The sequence below is a fragment of the Zootoca vivipara genome, chromosome 1, assembly GCF_965207765.1.
Source record: "Zootoca vivipara chromosome 1, rZooViv2.hap1.1, whole genome shotgun sequence".
Taxonomy (NCBI): Eukaryota; Metazoa; Chordata; class Lepidosauria; order Squamata; family Lacertidae; genus Zootoca; species Zootoca vivipara.
Window position 1 is genome coordinate 811136 of NC_142582.1, and position 16918 is coordinate 828053.

General features: G+C 44.5%; 1 protein-coding gene across 3 annotated transcripts in view; it reads right to left on the minus strand.

Moving 5' to 3' along the window:
* Positions 1–10546: 10546 nt before the first annotated feature.
* Positions 10547–16918, minus strand: part of SH3BP4 (SH3 domain binding protein 4) — a 46118-nt gene continuing 39746 nt past the window's right edge. For all 3 annotated transcript variants that reach the window (XM_088661933.1, XM_035140156.3, XM_035140173.3), the window contains 2 exons: positions 15207–15395; positions 10547–13790 (listed from right to left, as the gene is read on the minus strand). In XM_088661933.1, the coding sequence (XP_088518059.1) occupies positions 13566–13790; positions 15207–15395 (414 nt within the window). In that variant the 3' untranslated portion in view covers positions 10547–13565. The remainder of the gene's footprint in view (positions 13791–15206; positions 15396–16918) is intronic.

A 16918-nucleotide genomic window follows, 5' to 3' on the forward strand; every position in this document is an offset into this window, starting at 1 on the left:
CTGCTAAAATGGCACCAAAAAAATGTAATAGTGTATGTGTGCAAAAATAAATACATAGCCACAGGTAAATTAGTTTATCATGTAGATAAAGGTAAAGGGACCCCTGACCATTAGATCCAGTCGTGACCAACTCTGGGGTTGCGGCGCTCATCTTGCATTGTTGGCTGAGGGAGCCAGCGTACAGCTTCCAGGTCATGTGGCCAGCATGACCAAGCCGCTTCTGGTGAACCAGAGCAGTGCACGGAAACGCCGTTTACCTTCCCGCCAGAGTGGTCCCTTTTTATCTGTTTGCACTTTGACGTGCTTTTGAACTGTTAGGTCGGCAGGAGCAGGGACTGAGCAACGGGAGCTCACCCCGTTGCGGGGATTTGAACCGCCAACCTTCTGATCGGCAAGCCCTAGGCTCAGTGGTTTAACCCACAGCGCCACCCGTGTCCCTCTCATGTAGATAGCACCCTGTAAAAATAATAATGAAGAAAGTGTTGGTAATTCAGAATAAACAGCAGGTTTGTGGAAGGATTCTGCATGCTGAGATGTTTCAGATTATTTTGCTACCCTTCCTAGAATCTCTTGCTTATCTTCTACCAACCCCCTCAGTGGCAGAGGAAGACACCCCCCTCCACCTGCGATAAGATTACAAAGCAGGGAGAGAATTTTGCTCAGAAAAACTGCCCCCTTGACCTGCTTTTTTAGCACTCAAGTCTCCCCACCCATCACTAAAGATGAGAGGGGTTAGGGAATTTTTCTCAGCCCTAGCCAGAGAGGTCAAGGTTTGAAACTTGAACCTTTTGCACGTAAAGCAGATGTGCCACCACAGTGGCAGAACCTTCCCATAAGCCCCCTCTATAGTGAAGTGGGTCTTCCAGGACACCAGAGTGCAGATTTGCATGGGCTGCTCAGGGCAGGAAGAAAATGCCAATGGACGGAGGGCCTCATTTGCAGCAGGGAGGTGGTCTTTTGTTGCCTTCTAGTTTAATGGCTCTGGAATTGAAGTGGGTGGCTGTGAAATAGGGTCCTGCAAATGCCAAATTATCCTTCATGAAGGGTGGGGAAAAGAGGGCAGGGTAGTAATGCAAACGAGCTGGGATGGACTAGACTAGACCAAGCCTGTGGCCTGCATGGTGGTTTCCCTCTCACATTTCCCTCAGTTCCACAGGAGGATATGCCAGAGACTGAGCAAGCAGAAACCGACTGAGCATCCACTGGTTAGCCCTGAGGTTCTGTTGCCTAGCAACCTTCTGTGGTTCATTTATTTTGCCCAGAGACTCAGCTGGTATGCAGGGACGGTCAGGACAAAATTACAGGAAATGCATAATTAACTATCAGCAAAGAGATACTGAATATGGGGTACAATTCCTAGGCCAATTAAATACTCAAGACTGGAAGATTATGAAGCTGCTCTCTGCCGTTGCTCGAGCAAACCTGCTTGTCTAGCCACTGATCCCTGGTTATAGCAGCTACCCTTGAGGCGGTTCTTTGGCACAGCCCAGCGATCGCCACCATGGAGCAATTGGGGAGGGAAAGAGAGCTGCTCCTCAGCTCCCCCATCCCTGCTTAGGAGGGATCCCCCTCTACCCTCCGCTGTCCCAGAGGGGTGACAAAAGAAGGTGGGAGCAGACTAGTTTCCCACAAAGGAACGAGAAGAATGACACCTCATATCTCAGGTTCTAGAAATGCTAGAAATACTCCTAAAAATAATTAAAATGAAATCTGGGGATCAGGGGATTATGGTTTCTCCACAGGGATTGGGCAACTGCTCTGCCCCACTCCACAGCTGCCCATGGCTCCTGCTCTAGACTACTGTACTCTGCTGGTTCCTGGTTCCTGATTATTTTCAAGAGTTAACATGGCAAAAAACAGTCAGTTGTTCCGTATCCAGTTCTAACTGTAGCTTCTTGTCCCACATAGAGATTTCTCAGGAGACAGATGAGGTGATCAGGCACTCCCATTTCTTTAAGAACTTGCCATAGTTTGCTGTGGTCTACACAGTCAAATGCTTTTGCGTAGTCAATGAAGCAGAAGTAGATGTTTTTCTGGAACTCTCTAGCTTACTCCATAATCCAGCGCATGTTTGCAATTTGGTCTCTGGTTCCTCTGCCCCTTCAAAATCCAGCTTGCACTTCCAGGAGTTCTCGGTCCACTTAAGCCTGCCTTGTAGAATTTTAAGCATAACGTTTCTAGCATGTGAAATGAGTGCAATTGTGCGGTAGTTGGAGCATTCTTTGGCACTGCCCTTCTTTGGGATTGGGATGCAGACTGATCTTCTCCAATCCTCTGGCCACTGCTGAGTTTTCCAAACTTGCTGGCATATTGGGTGTAGCACCTTAACAGCATCAGCTTTTAAAATTTTAAATAGTTCAGCTGGAATATCATCACTTCCACTGGCCTTGTTATTAGCAGTGCTTTCTAAGGCCCATTTGACTTCACTCTCCAAGATGTCTGGCTCAAGGTCAGCAACCACACTACCTGGGGTGTACGAGACCTCCATATTTTTCTGGTATAATTCCTCTGTGTATTCTTGCCACCTCTTCTTGATGTCTTCTGCTTCTGTTAGGTCCTTTCCACTTTTGTCCTTTATTATGGCAATCTTTGTATGAAATGTTCCTTTCATATCTTCAATTTTCTTGAACAGATCTCTAGTTTTTCCCATTCTGTTGTTTTCATCTATTTATTTGCATTGCTCATTTAAGAAGGCCCTCTTGTCTCTCCTTGCAATTTTTTGAAAATCTGCATTCAATTTCCTGTATCTTTCACTATCTCCCTTGCATTTTGATTGCCTTCTCTCCTCCGCTATTTGTAAGGCCTCATTGGACAGCCACTTTGCTTTCTTGCATTTCCTTTTCAGTGGGATGGTTTTCGTTGCTGCCTCCATCCACAGTTCTTCAGGCACTCTGTCAACCAAATCTAAATCCTTAAACCTGTTCCTCACTTCCACTGTGTATTCATAAGGGATTTGATTTAGACTGTGTCTTACTGGCCCAGTGATTTTTCCTACTTTCTTCAGTTTAAGTTGGAATTTTGCTATAAGAAGCTGATGATCTGAGCCACAGTCAGCTCCAAGTCTTGTTTTTGCTGACTGTATAGAGCTTCTCCAACTTTGGGTGCAGAGAATATAATCAATCTGATTTTGATGCTGCCCATCTGGTGATGTCCATGTGTAGAGTCGTCTCTTGTGTTGTTGGAAAAGAGTGTTTGTGATGACCAGTTCTCTTGACAGACTAGCTCTCTTGACAGAACTCTACGAGCCTTTGCCCTGCTTCGTTTTGAACTCCAAGGCCAAACTTGCCAGTTGTTCCTTTTATCTCTTGATTCCCTACTTTAGCATTCCAATCCCCTATAATGAGAAGAACCAGGGCCAGCTCTACGGCCAGGCTGGGTGGCGCAGGGTGCCACGGCGCTAACCCGCCGGGGGAGCCACGCAGCCGCGCCTGCCGGCCCGCTGGCCATTCCGCTGTGCAGCAAGCCCGCCCGCCTGTCGCATCACGGCGCCAGGGCGCCAAAGGTGCTTAAGATGGCCCTGAGAAGAACATCCTTCTTTGGTGTCATTTCTAGAAGGTGTTGTAAGTCTTCATAGAATTGGTTAATTTCAGTTTCTTCAGCACTGGTAGTTGGTGCATAAACTTGGATTACTGTGATGTTAAAAGGTCTGCCTTGGATTCGTTTCAAGATCATTCTGTCATTTTTGTGATTGCATCCCAGTACAGCTTTTGCCACTCTTTTGTTGACTATGAGGGCCACTCCATTTCTTTTATAGGATTCTTGCCCACAGTAGTACCGTGTTTCCCCGAAAATAAGACACAGTCTTATATTTATTTTTCCTCAAAAAAAAAAAAAACACCGCGATGTCTTATTTTCAGGGCATGTATTATTTTTTTAAAAATTATGGTTTTTATTACCTTACAGCCTCCTCGGCCAGGCCAGGCTGCTGGCTTGGGGCACTGCTGGGTGCTGCAGTAGCAGCTGGTTCCAGATGCCGAGGCGGCAGGCCTCCTCGGCCGGGCCAGGTGGAGGTGAAGCCGCTGGCTCGGGTGCTCTGCCCGCACTGCTGGGCGCTCTGAGCGCTCGGTGCTGCAGGGCACTCCAAGAACTTAGCGCTGCTGGGTGCTCTGTCTTATTTTGGGGGTATGTTTTATGCAGTATTCCGCAAATGCTTTAAAATCCTGCCATGGCTTATTTTATGACTACGTCTTAAAATACGGGAAACATGGTAGATATGACCGTCATCCGAACTGAATTCGCCCATTCCCATCCATTTTAGTTCACTGATGCCCAGGATGTCAGTATTTATTCTTGCCATCTCATTTTTGACCACATCCAGCTTACCTCCATCCATGGTTCTTACATTCCAGGTTCCTATGCAATATTTTTCTTTACTTTCCTTTCGCTTCCAGGCATATCCGCAACTGAGCGACCTTTCGGCTTTGGCCCAGCCGCTTCATCAGCTCTGAATCTACTTGTACTTGTCCTCCGCTCTTCCTCAGTAGCATGTTGGACGCCTTCCGACCTGAGGGGCTCATCTTCCAGCGTCATAACTTTTATATGCCTGTTGTCTTTGTCCATGGAGTTTTCTTGGCAGGGATACTGGAGTGGCTTGCCAGTTCCTTCTCCAGGTGGATCACGTTTAGTCAAAACTCTCCACTATGACCTGTCCATCTTGGGTGGCCCTGCATGGCATAGCTCATAGCTTCTCTGAGTTATTCAAGCCCCTTTGCCAGGACAAGGCAGTGATCTATGAAGGAGACAAAGGGAGTATTTGCCTGAAATCACCTCACTGGGTAGAGAAATAAATTTTGCTATCCCAGATGAGTCTTCAGATTCTAACCACCTGCACACCATATTGGTTCTCATAAGCTCCATGATCTTATCAAGAAAGCAAGAAACACAGATGAAACTGCAGACAGAAGGTAGAGAGGAATCATTAAGCCTGTTTCCATACCTTCCAAATCCTTCTCAAACCCCTTATCAGGCTTTTAAGCAACCTTGATAAGGTCCTGACATCTGGTATGCAAAAAGAATTTGCCTTTAATTTCCTTTCTTGACTTTATCTGGCCTTAGAAATCCAGGTCAAATGCTTCCTTTGTGAAAACATCCAAAGTTAATTTGCTCCGTCAGCACCTATAACATCCAATGGATTTTAAAAGATTGTTCCTAATATTCCAATTCTAGCATCGATTGATTCCTGTGAATCATGGAAATGCATTGCAAGAGTTCTGAAGCAGGAATTGGTCCCAAAATGCCCCCAAAGAAGGCCTTTTGGATTGTGACAATAAAGTAAATAATTGAGTGCAGCACAATCAGAATCCGTTACAGTATATGAATTCAGCCCACAAGTGGACTGAACCTCTTGAATGTAATTCACTGTAATTCAATTGAGTCTTTGTTTAATGAAAGCAACCTTAAGGTTCATTAGAGATTGTCCTGGGAGGTGAAATGTTCCCTTACTGGCTTTTCTATATTGTCATTTCTAATATCAGACTGGTAAATCCAATGCCCTTTTAAAATGTGTTGGGGGGTGTTATTGAGTTGTTTTTGTTCTGATTGTGTATTTTGTGTTTTTATGTTGTGATTTTATCCTGTGAGCTGCCTTGAGACCTGCACTATACAAAATTAATTAATATGGGTGATTTCAGCATGCTATGGGATGGAAGTGAAAGTGTGAATCTGCATGCTGAGCTCAATACTCATTATCTGCTTTTCTGGTGGGGGAAGAAACATTTAATGAGATGCAAGTTTTTTCAGTCAAAAAGGTAATTAGAAGTATTACAGTACAAGAACACTTTATTTTCAACATACAGGAGGAAAGTGAGGATATATATACTTCCAAGGTGAACTTAACTGCAGCATTTTCCATTCAGTCATTGCTCTGAATATACAATAAAATTAAACAGCTTTAAATGGTCCTTGAAGTTTAGCTGAAATACGTATGATGATTCATTGTAAAGAGTAGCATTTTTAAAGACCATAGAAGGTACACGGTATTCCAGCAAAGGGCAAAACATAATAATCAGCCAGGCATGAAAGTGCAGAGAAAAGGTTTACAGTCCCATTGGCTACACAGTGAAAGCACATTAAAACTCAAGAGCATAAAAAATCATGTTTTTCGGTTTCTCATGCTCATTTGATTCCTCTTTGTTAACAAAATCCATGAATATAGAAACTGTTATTCCATCATCCCTTTCAGTTTCTAGGTGTTTTCTTCCAGTGTGTACATGCATAACTATTTTCATCTCCATGCTCCATCCTTCCAGTACATTTGCAACCCTACTTGTAGACAGCAGGGGCAAGTGGAATGCTCCGTTATATGCAAACTCACCCTCTCTTAAGTCCTTTGGCATGTCAGATTAAAATGTGGGTGCTCCCGTGGAACACCGCATGATTTCATGCCTAGGACAAACATCCAGCCCTCATCAAACCAAGGAATACTCTTGCATGCTCATTTCATTTGTGCTACAACTACCAGTACTGCCTGGACTTAAAAGCAAATAAGGAGTCGGTTATTTTGGTGAAAGGAAATGTGATGAACCTATGATTTGCAATCAGCAGGGCCAGGCCCTCAGAGCTGCAGTAAAGAAAGGAGCATTGCGGGAAGGCTGAAAACAGAGCTGTGAAGTTTTACCCGTTTTAGTTAGAAGGTGACAGCAGCACAACAGTAGCCGCATTTCTGTTCCTCCCCATCCAGAGTGAGGGCAGGAACTGGCTACCCTTGCCCCTTCAGGGGGTATTGCCATGTCAAGTCAGATTGGGTACTTGTCACTGTGACACAATCACATTCCCAACTCCTCCCCGTCCTGCTGCCCCCAGAAAGCAGCAGCTCAAGTCCATGTGGAGCAAGAGGAAAAAATGGCACTGAAGTCCCTGCCCAGAGGAGCAGTGGACAACAGGCGGTCGGATTTTTAAAGGGACCCTTTGAGGGAGTGGCTTCTGAAAGAGCACTTCAAGACTGCTCTTTGCATCAGAAAGTGTCCAAGGAAAAATAAGCTAAATTTCTGTATGCCATGAAGTTTTTAAAGCCATAGTGACTATACCAGCAAAAAAGGGGCAGGCTAATAATATCATAAAAGCCCCAAGAGCAAATCTTTAGAGCAATATGGATAATGTGGCTTAATTATGATTTGTGGTTTATGTCCAACATATCCAATTGTTAGTTTTAATTGTGGATTAAAGGATTGCAATGCAATACAATGCATTGCAAAAGAAGCTTATGGATTCTTGTTGTAATCCAGGATTCAGTTCCTAACCCTAATTAATAATTTTTCATAAGTAAGCTATCCGCATACAGAAAATAAGCCACAAAACCCTGACAGCTTTCATACACATCTCCAGTACGTACACTAAGAAACAGCTCAGAATACAAAGGTCTACACGTGTGATAATGTGGACTGGATATCACCATAATTATCTTCAAGATTTCTTGGGAACTAAAATATGGTGTGTGTGGTACCCAGAGTTGGGACGCAGGTGGCGCTGTGGGTTAAACCACAGTTCCTAGGGCTTGCTGATCAGAAGGTCAGTGGTTCGAATCCCTGCAACGGAGTGAGCTCCCGTTGCTCGGTCCCAGCTCCTGCCAACCTAGCAGTTTGAAAGGTACCGCTACAGCAGGAAGGTAAACGGCATTTCTGTGCACTGCTCTGGTTCGCCAGAAGTGGCTTTGTCATGCTGGCCACATGACCTGGAAGCTGTACACCAGCTCCCTCGGCCAGTATTGTGAGATCAGCACCGCAACCCCAGAGTCGGTCACAACTTGACTTAATGGTCAGGGGTCCCTTTACCCAATGTAGCACCCTTCATCGCAAGGATTTTCACTTGCACAACAGGACTTTCCTCCCTCTCATCCCACTGTTTCCCCAAAGTCTGTTTGGGGTTCCCCCCCCCTAAACTCTGGAGCGGACTTGGAGAGAGCACAGGTCGCAGGTAGCCTCCTTGCAATGACCAGACACAGTAGTTTAATACTTCCCCCTGAAGCAATGGTACTTAACACTGGTGAAGATCACCAACAACCTTCATGGCTGAGTAGGTATTTGAATCCAGGTCTCTTTGCTCCAATGGACCACAGGCCACCAAGGGCACCCAGGCCACCAACGGTCATCTAGTACAGCCTCCTGAAATTCAGCGATCTCAACTAAAGCATCCATGACAGACCTCTGCTTAAAAGCCTCCAATCACCTCCCAAGGGTGATCGTTCCACTGTCCATCAGCTCCCTCTGTCAGAAAGTTGTTGCCAGTGTTTAGTCGGACTCTCCTTTCTTGTAACTTGAAGCCATTGGTTCAAGTCCTATCGTCTAGAGCAGGAGAAAACAAGCATGCTCCTGCTTCCATGGGACAGCCCTTGAGATATTTGAAGATGGCTATCCTATCTCCTCTCAGTCCCCTCTATTCCAGGCTAAATTTACCCAACTCCCTCATTCCTCCTAAGACTTGGTTTCCAGACCCTTGATCATCTTGATCATCTTCCTCTGCACATGCTCCAGCTTGTCAATATCCTCCTTAAACTGAGGCACCCAGAACTGGATACAGTACTCCAAGTGTGGTCTAACAAAGGCAGAAAAGAGTAGTACGTACTATGCCTTCCCTTGATCTGGACACTAGACTTCTGTTGATGCAGCCTAGAATAGCATTAGCTTTTTTGCTGCTGCATCACACTGTTGACTCATGTTAAGTTTGTGGTCCACTAAGACCTCTAGATCCTTTTCATATGTAGTACTAGTAAGCCAGATGTTCCCCATCTTATATTTGTGCAGCTGGTTTTTCCTGCCTTACATTTATCCATATTGGAATTCATTCATTTTGTTAAAGATTTGACCCAGTTCTCTAATCTCTCATGGTCATCTTGAATTCAGATTCTGTCTTCCGTGGCATCGGCTACCCCTCCCAGTTTGGTGTCATCTGCAGATGGAATGAGCATCCTCTCAAGACCTTCATCAGAGTCATTTATAAAGCCATTGAACAAAGAGTCCAGGACAGAACCTGCGACACCCCACTTGTCACTTTCCCAGGATGAGGGTTGTCACTCTTTGGGTTGTCAGCTAACCAGCTACAATCCACCCAACATATTTCCTATGGGAAATGATGGGTGGGGGAGCTTGTAAGAATGACAGCTGACATGCACAGAAGAGAGGGGCAATTGAGACACAGCAGCATGAAAAACAGTGCCCTCCATACATATTTGGAACCCCACTCCTCCCTCCCTATCTCACTTACAGCTCCTTCATCCATTAAGAAGGGCTGAGACACCCGGGAAGTTACTCAAGCAGCTGTGCAGAGCCTCCCATGCTCAATGCGTTATAATAATAATAATAATAATTTATTATTTATACCTCGCCCATCTGGCTGGGTCTCCCCAGCCTCTCTGGGAGGCTTCCAACAGAAAAATGAAATGAAATAATCTTTTAAACATTAAAAGCCTCCCTAAACAGGGCTGCCTTCAGATGTCTTCTAAAAATCTGGTAGCTGTTTTTCTGTTTGACATCTGATGGGAGGGCGTTCCACAGGGCAGGCGCCACTACCGAGAAGGCCCTCTGCCTGGTTCCCTGCAACTTGGCTTCTTGCAACGAGGGAACTGCCAGAAGGCTCTCGGCGCTGGACCTCAGAACGATGGGAGTGGAGATGCTCCTTCGGGTATACTGGACCGAGGCCATTTAGGGCTTTAAAGGTAAGCACCAACACTTTGAACTGTGCTCAGAAACGTACTGGGAGCCAATGTAGATCTTTTAAGACCAGTGTTATGTGGTCTCGGCGGCCGCTCCCAGTCACCAGTCTAGCTGCCGCATTCTGGATTAGTTGTAGTTTCCGGGTCATCTTCAAAGGCAGCCCCACGTAGAGCGCATTGCAGTAGTCCAAGCGAGAGATAACTATAGCATGCACCACTCTGGCGAGACAGTCTGCAGGCAGGTAGGGTCTCAGCCTGCATACCAGATGGAGCTGATAGACAGCTGCCCTGGACACAGAATTGACCTGCGCCTCCATGGACAGCTGTGAGTCCAGAATGACTCCCAGGCTGCACACCTGGTCCTGATCTCATCCAGTACACATCTTGCCAGCTCCTCTGCAAGAATATAATGCAGGATTTTGTCAAAAGCCTTACTGAAATCAAGATAACTCTGCCCACAGCATTCCACCCCATCCACCAAGCTTGTAACTCTTATCAAAAAGGGAAATGAGATTCGTCTGGCATGCCTTGTTTTTGGAAATGATCCCAAAGTTGTAAGCAGTGGCGTTGAACTGCTGAGCCTGCCACAGAGAAAGTTACCTGTTCAATGAAAGTTTGTTCCTATTGATTTAAGTCATACTTCTTGGGCATATTTCTTGACGCTAGGGGAAGAAAGCTTTCAGATGGGAATTGAAACATCTGAGCCCATTCAGTTCTGGTGAGAACCTGACATACCAGAAAGGGTCTCTGCAATAGTTTTTATTCCAGCCTTCACAATGACTAAAATCTACATCTGATGTGACAGTCCAATGAGAATATGCAGAGTGGTCATTGCTTCAATGCACAAACACACAAAAGTCTGAGTGAAGCTCCCCCAAAATGCATCACGCTGAAACAAAGCAGTGTTCAAATATCTGCTTTAATTGTAGTTTTGACATTTTTTTTATTTTTAAAAAAGGTACAACAAACTACTTGTACAATGTATTAATGTAAAATCCAAAGCAAGCTTACGATGTAAGGACATACTTTGAGTGAAAGGCATTTGGCTGAACATACAAACCACTCCAACTATGTGCTAGAACCTGACTTTTTCTTAGTCAAAACAGAAAATCAGTCATGCAGCAATTGCATCAAACTAATCTAGAAAAGCTGCTGTTGTGATTTAATAGTTCTCCATAGTGTAGTGTTGGTGGTGTGTAGTAATCATCCAGGGGAGCTTTTAGACTTTTAAGTCAAAACATGAAAAAGTGTGTAAGACCTGAGGTAGTTTGATAAAAATGGCAGGAAAAGGCAAACCAGACCCTTTCCCTGCCTCCCCCCCCAAAAAAAAAATCTCATGGAATATCTCATCCAATTTATGGAAATGAAATCTCCCCCAATAGCCAGCTTTATACTCCCACTGTTAAAATTGATTAAAATCTCATTGCTGTGGCTCGATTCTGCTCTTACAAGACACAGAAGTACAAACTAACTCTGTGGCTGAATCTGTAGAGTCCACAATCACTGTAACCAAGTTTCATGGATGAAACGCGTCTGGCACAGAGACAGGTGCAGAATAAGGCTCCCTTGAACACATTATCATTAGCTCAGTGATTTCGCCCATACAGTGAGAACATGTATACACAGGAGCACGCCTGCATTCTTACATCCCCATCCATCTGTGGGGAGCCTAGACTATCATGTGCAATATATTCCCCTTGGGTTCCCGTGCATCTAGAGAGAGACACTAACCATTCCATGGACTTGCTCTATTTCTGAAAAATCTCACAATGAAAGAGAACCCCCCCCCCCAGCCCAATTAAAATTATTTTACTTTTAACTGCTCTGGCTTGCCGTCTTGCATCATATTTTTGTATGGACTACAATACAAGGGTTGTTGTTTTTCCTTCCCTGCACTCAAACATGCTACTCAGGATCATGTGCAGATTCTGGTTTTGTCAAGAGAGAAAAACAGGCATGCTTTGGAAAAATGGCTTCCATGAGCACGGGATAATACCAGCAGCCGAACCAACTTCAAACATGTGATGTGAACACTTGCATAGGAATCTGCTTCAATCTCTTGCAACAAAACCCCAAGTTTAAGGTGCTTTACATTAGACAGAGTAGGAAAGTACATAGGGAGGCCATTTAAAAGGAGCCGGCTAAGAAAGCAAATAAATGACAAGCACTCTCCTCACTAATTAAACATGTACGCAAACAATAGGAACACCTTTCCAACAAGCTTGGATCATGCTTTCTTCAAATTCTGGAACTGCCGATAGGAAAGTTGTGTTGTATAACCCAAGTTACTTAAAAGGTCAGCTTGTTCCAAAGAACAAAGCTGTGACATGTTTCTAAAATGGGAAAACAGGTTTAAAACATTACTAACAGTGATCACCTTCCCTTTAATATTCAACATTTGAACACTGGGAAATTTAGTAAATGTGTTATGAAAATCTATTGTGCAAAAAGCCAATGCACACACTAGAAAAAATGAAAACACTTCCCACATAAAGTATTTTGGAATTAAGAGGTAGACTTAAAGGGCTTCACAAAACCTTCATTTGAAAGTTGTACAACTAGACTTCTTTCTATAGCTTTATATGGTACATGACATCACAGAGGTGGTGTCATTTCAGCTCTTGAATGCTCATACAGCACGTAAGGTGAATCCCAGTGACCTAAGGGTTAATAAATGAACAGAATACCCTTGGAACACAATGCTGTCAAGCATTTCTGAGTGACCAACTAGGCACCTGATCAGAGGTAGGTCTAGCTCTTACTTAAGGTGGAAAATGTGCCTAGGCTGAAAAAACTTCAGACTGCATGCAGGGCCACACATGGTCAGTATGCTCTTCACAACTTATGGTCCTCCAGATGCTTGAGGCTATACTGCCATCATCCCTATGCGCACTAAGGCTGATGGAGCTCAAGAACCATTGTTATGGGGAGGGGGAACGGACTATAGGCTTCCCCTTGTGGAGCCAGTTTTCTGCATCCAGCGAATGTGTGGAACAGAGACACATTCAGTCATGTGAGTTTCAAGTGGTGCAGCCTCGAGACACAGGGCAATGACCCTTGAAAGAACTAATCCTAAAACTTCAGCTTAAACAATGGCACACTTAAGAACCACTATCGAATACTGGTTTCTGCATTTAAAATAATACAATGTAAACTTCTGGTGACACTGGTCAAGACTCTACTGTTATAGGATGAACCTGTGAAATGCTATTTGACAATAAATGGTATCCATTACAATTTTCTAAAATGTGAAAGGGGAAGGATCAGTCCTATAATCTGAAATTGTTTCTAGTTATTTCTAATCATGGATCTGAAGCAGCTTGGGCACTAGCACATAGTCCTAAATTATAGGTAACAAAATCACTTCAGTGGAGGTGGGGGAAGGAAGTGTGCTTTTTCTTCCTTACAAAAAGGTGTACATAAAAGCGAACCATGGAGCGTCGTTATAAAACCGACAGGATCACTGGATTGGGGGGGGGGGGAAACACACTAATGTATAAACTGTTTTCAGAGCGGCACATTAGAAATTGCAAATGCTTGCAAGGTGCCTGACTGTGCTTCACTTTAATGCATATCAATGACTCATTGAGGAATGATAGTTTTAAAGGGGACAAGAATGTGTTTCCTGTTACACAGAAATGGTAGCTCTCCGAAGTAATTTCAACTTTCAAGGCTGATATCTGCGAATGCCTAAAAAAGTTCCATTTTAAATGTTACAAATTAAGAAAAGCTGCCAACCACAGAGCATAGAAAACAATAGTCTTGAGTGTCTTCTGCACCAGGGAGAGGCAACAGTAAGAAGTTTGCAGTCTGAGCACAGAAACTATTGCTCAAAGCTTTGGCTTTGCAGAAGTGTCTTCCCACTGTGTTTCAGTTAAAAACATAAAAGTAAGAAGCATCGAGAAGTTTGGGCTCCCCTTCATATCGCATAATCATCATGGTCTTGTGGGCTGAAGGCAGATGCCCTCAAAATCTCCAGGGAGTTGACTAAAATTAGTGTTCCAGTGAGATGCTTCCAGCGTTTTGTGATGGGATTTTTCATCTTGTCAAGGCCAATGTGCAGCTCTTGTGTCACATCGCGATAACTGTCTCCCATCTGATTGCTCCATGTGAGCATAAAGTCATATGCTGGTTTCCACATTGCCTGCCAAAGACAAGAAACCAGCATTAACACAGTGTACAAGTTACAGGTAGGTAGCCGTGTTGGTCTGAGTCGAAGCAAAATAAAAATATTCCTTCAGTAGCACCTTAAAGACCAACTAAGTTTTAATTTTGGTATGAGCTTTCGTGTGCATGCACACTTCTTCAGATACAGTACACTGAAACAGAAGAGCCAGACCCTTATGTATATTCAGAGGGTGGTGGGGGTGGGTGGGAATGGGTGATGGGCTGATAGGAGTGGTAAACCTGTTGATGGCTGTTAACAACTGCTGATGACTGCAATAGGTCCTGCGTGGAAAAAGCAAGGGCTTAGGTGCTAAAGAAAGCTTGATCATGCATAATGAGGTAAGAATCCGATGTCTCTATTCATCCCAGGTGGCTCCATGGTTTTAAGCTTGGTAATGAGTTCCAATTCAGCAACTTCTCTTTCCAGTCTGTTTCTGAAATTTTTCTGTAATAAAACAGCTGCTTTGAGATCTTGTATAGAAGTATACAAGACCACTCTGCTATTAGGATTGATGTCAGCCAAACCAAACCATCTTGTGTACACAGTCTCTGCAGTCTCTTGCAGACCCAGGAGCAAGGGCTGTCTCATTCTTATAACACTTTTTGACTGGACCACACGTGGGATAAAAATCCTGAAATATATACCTAAGATATTCATCCATGTGAATCAACACATACAGGCTGAAGTGGCACAGCCTTGAGACCAGCTGCGACTTCAGTGAGAACTAGACCAAAAGAAATGTAGGGATTTCAGTCCTAGAATAAACCATATCAGAACAAATATATGAGAAATACTGCAGTAGGCTAAGCTACATTTCTTTTTATTAAAGGGTTTCCCACAAAACCAAAATAAGGAAAAGGTCTCAGACACGCTAAGTCCAGAAACACTGCTGTCAAATTAGATGCTTAGTGTGCTACAAATTTGGGTCTAACTCAAATTTTCAGCTGACAAATGGCTTGGTATTCTTGAAAGTACTGAGGGGTTTTCAATAACTCTTTCAACATTACAAATAGTGGCAATAGTTAGCTGGATGGAAAGAAACACCCAGTGCTATCTACTCCAACTCCCCCTGTTCTGTTGAACCACTCCAGCTAAATGTGACCATGGAAAACAGATTAAATCTGAAGGTGGCCAGCATTCAGATCATAAGTCCTAGGCAGGGCTAGCCATTTCACTTTGATACCTTTTTTTGCAATAAATAAAACACCTCTTCCTGTGTGGCCACTTTTTTTACCACGGCAAACATGCAACAAAAATTGCTGTGCACTTTTGTCATCATTCAAGATCAAAAAGGGAGCTGAACATAATAGCAAACTGTTTTTCCAACCCTTTAGTGCCGAGTGAGGCAGCATCCAGCAAAACCCAGAATGTATTACATGAAAGCTTTCTTACCTCACTATCTACAGCTCCATTCTTGTCTCGATGGGGGGCTTCATAAGCATCCATCTGTTGCTTGGAGACCTTGGCCAGTTTCTCAGCAAGCTCTCTCCAGCGCTGGGCTACTTCCACCGCCGTAGTCAGAAGCACAAAATCCTGAATTAGCCTCACAACCAAGCCCTGGCAGTCCATTTTCAGCAAGGCCTGAAGGTATGCAGAACAAGTCAAGTTAGTCCTGGACACCCAACCTCACAGGAGCATCAGCCCATTTCTGTAGATCAGAAGATTGAGGGAAAACCACTACTATTATATATTTATATTCCGCTCTCTGTCTGGTTATATAGATACTCCAAACAGGAGTACGTTCAGGTAATGCTTAGTTCTTAAGCCAAGCAAAATAGAAGTGTGTAACTAATTTGACCAAGATGTTCAAAGGCCTGGAAACCAAGCCTTATGAGGAACAGTTGAGGCAGTTGAGTGCGTTTAGCCTGGAAAAGAAGAGACGGAGAGAATATAGAATCATAGAATTGGAAAGCCCCAAGTGTCATCTAGTCCACCCCTTGCATTGCAAGAATCTCAACTAAATATCCATGACAGATGGTATCCAAGCTCTGCTTAAAAGCCTCCAATGAATAAGAGTCCATAACCACTTGAGGGAGTCTGTTCCACTGTCAAACAGATATGATAGCCATCTTCAAATGGTTGTCACATGGAAGACGGAGCAAGCTTGTTTTCTTCTGCTCCAGACGGTAGAACCTCAACCAATGGCTTCAAGTTACAAGCAAGGAGATTCCAACTGAACCTCTGATGGTAAGAGCTGGTGCCCAGTGGAACACATTGGAGGTTTTTAGGCAGAGATTGGATGGTCATCTGTCATGGGTGGTTTAATTGAGATTCCTGCATTCCAGGGGTTGGACTAGATGACCCTTAGAGTCCCTTTCAACTCTACAGTTCCATTCTCTCCCCCATGCTTTTTAATATCTATATGAAGCCGCTGGGAGAGATCATCAGGGGGTTTGGGCTGGGTGTTCATCAGTATGCAGATGATACCCAGCTCTACCTCTCTTTCAAATCAGAACCAGTGAAGGCGGTGAAGGTCCTGTGTGAGTGCCTGGAGGCGGTTGGAGGATGGATGGCAGCTAACAGATTGAGGTTGAATCCTGACAAGACAGAAGTACTGTTTTTGGGGGACAGGAGGCGGGCAGGTGTGGAGGACACCCTGGTCCTGAATGGGGTAACTGTGCCCCTGAAGGACCAGGTGCGCAGCCTGGGAGTCATTTTGGACTCACAGCTGTCCATGGAGGTGCAGGTTAATTCTGTATCCAGGGCGGCTTGTCTACCAGCTCCAGCTGGTACGCAGGCTGAGACCCTACCTGGCCGCGGACTGTCTTGCCAGAGTGGTGCATGCTATGGTTATCTCCTGCTTGGACTACTGCAATGCGCTTTACGTGGGGCTACCTTTGAAGGTGACCCGGAAACTGCAATTAATTCAGAATGTGGCAGCTAGACTAGTTGACTAGGAGTGGCCGCCAGGATCACATAACACCGGTCCTGAGAGATCTACACTGGCTCCCAGTACGTTTCCGAGCACAATTCAAAGTGTTGGTACTGACCTTTAAAGCCCTAAACGGCCTCGGTCCTGTATACCTGAAGGAGTGTCTCCACCCTCTCCATTCAGCCCAGACACTGAGATCCAGTACTGAGGGCCTTCTGGCGGTTCCCTCGCT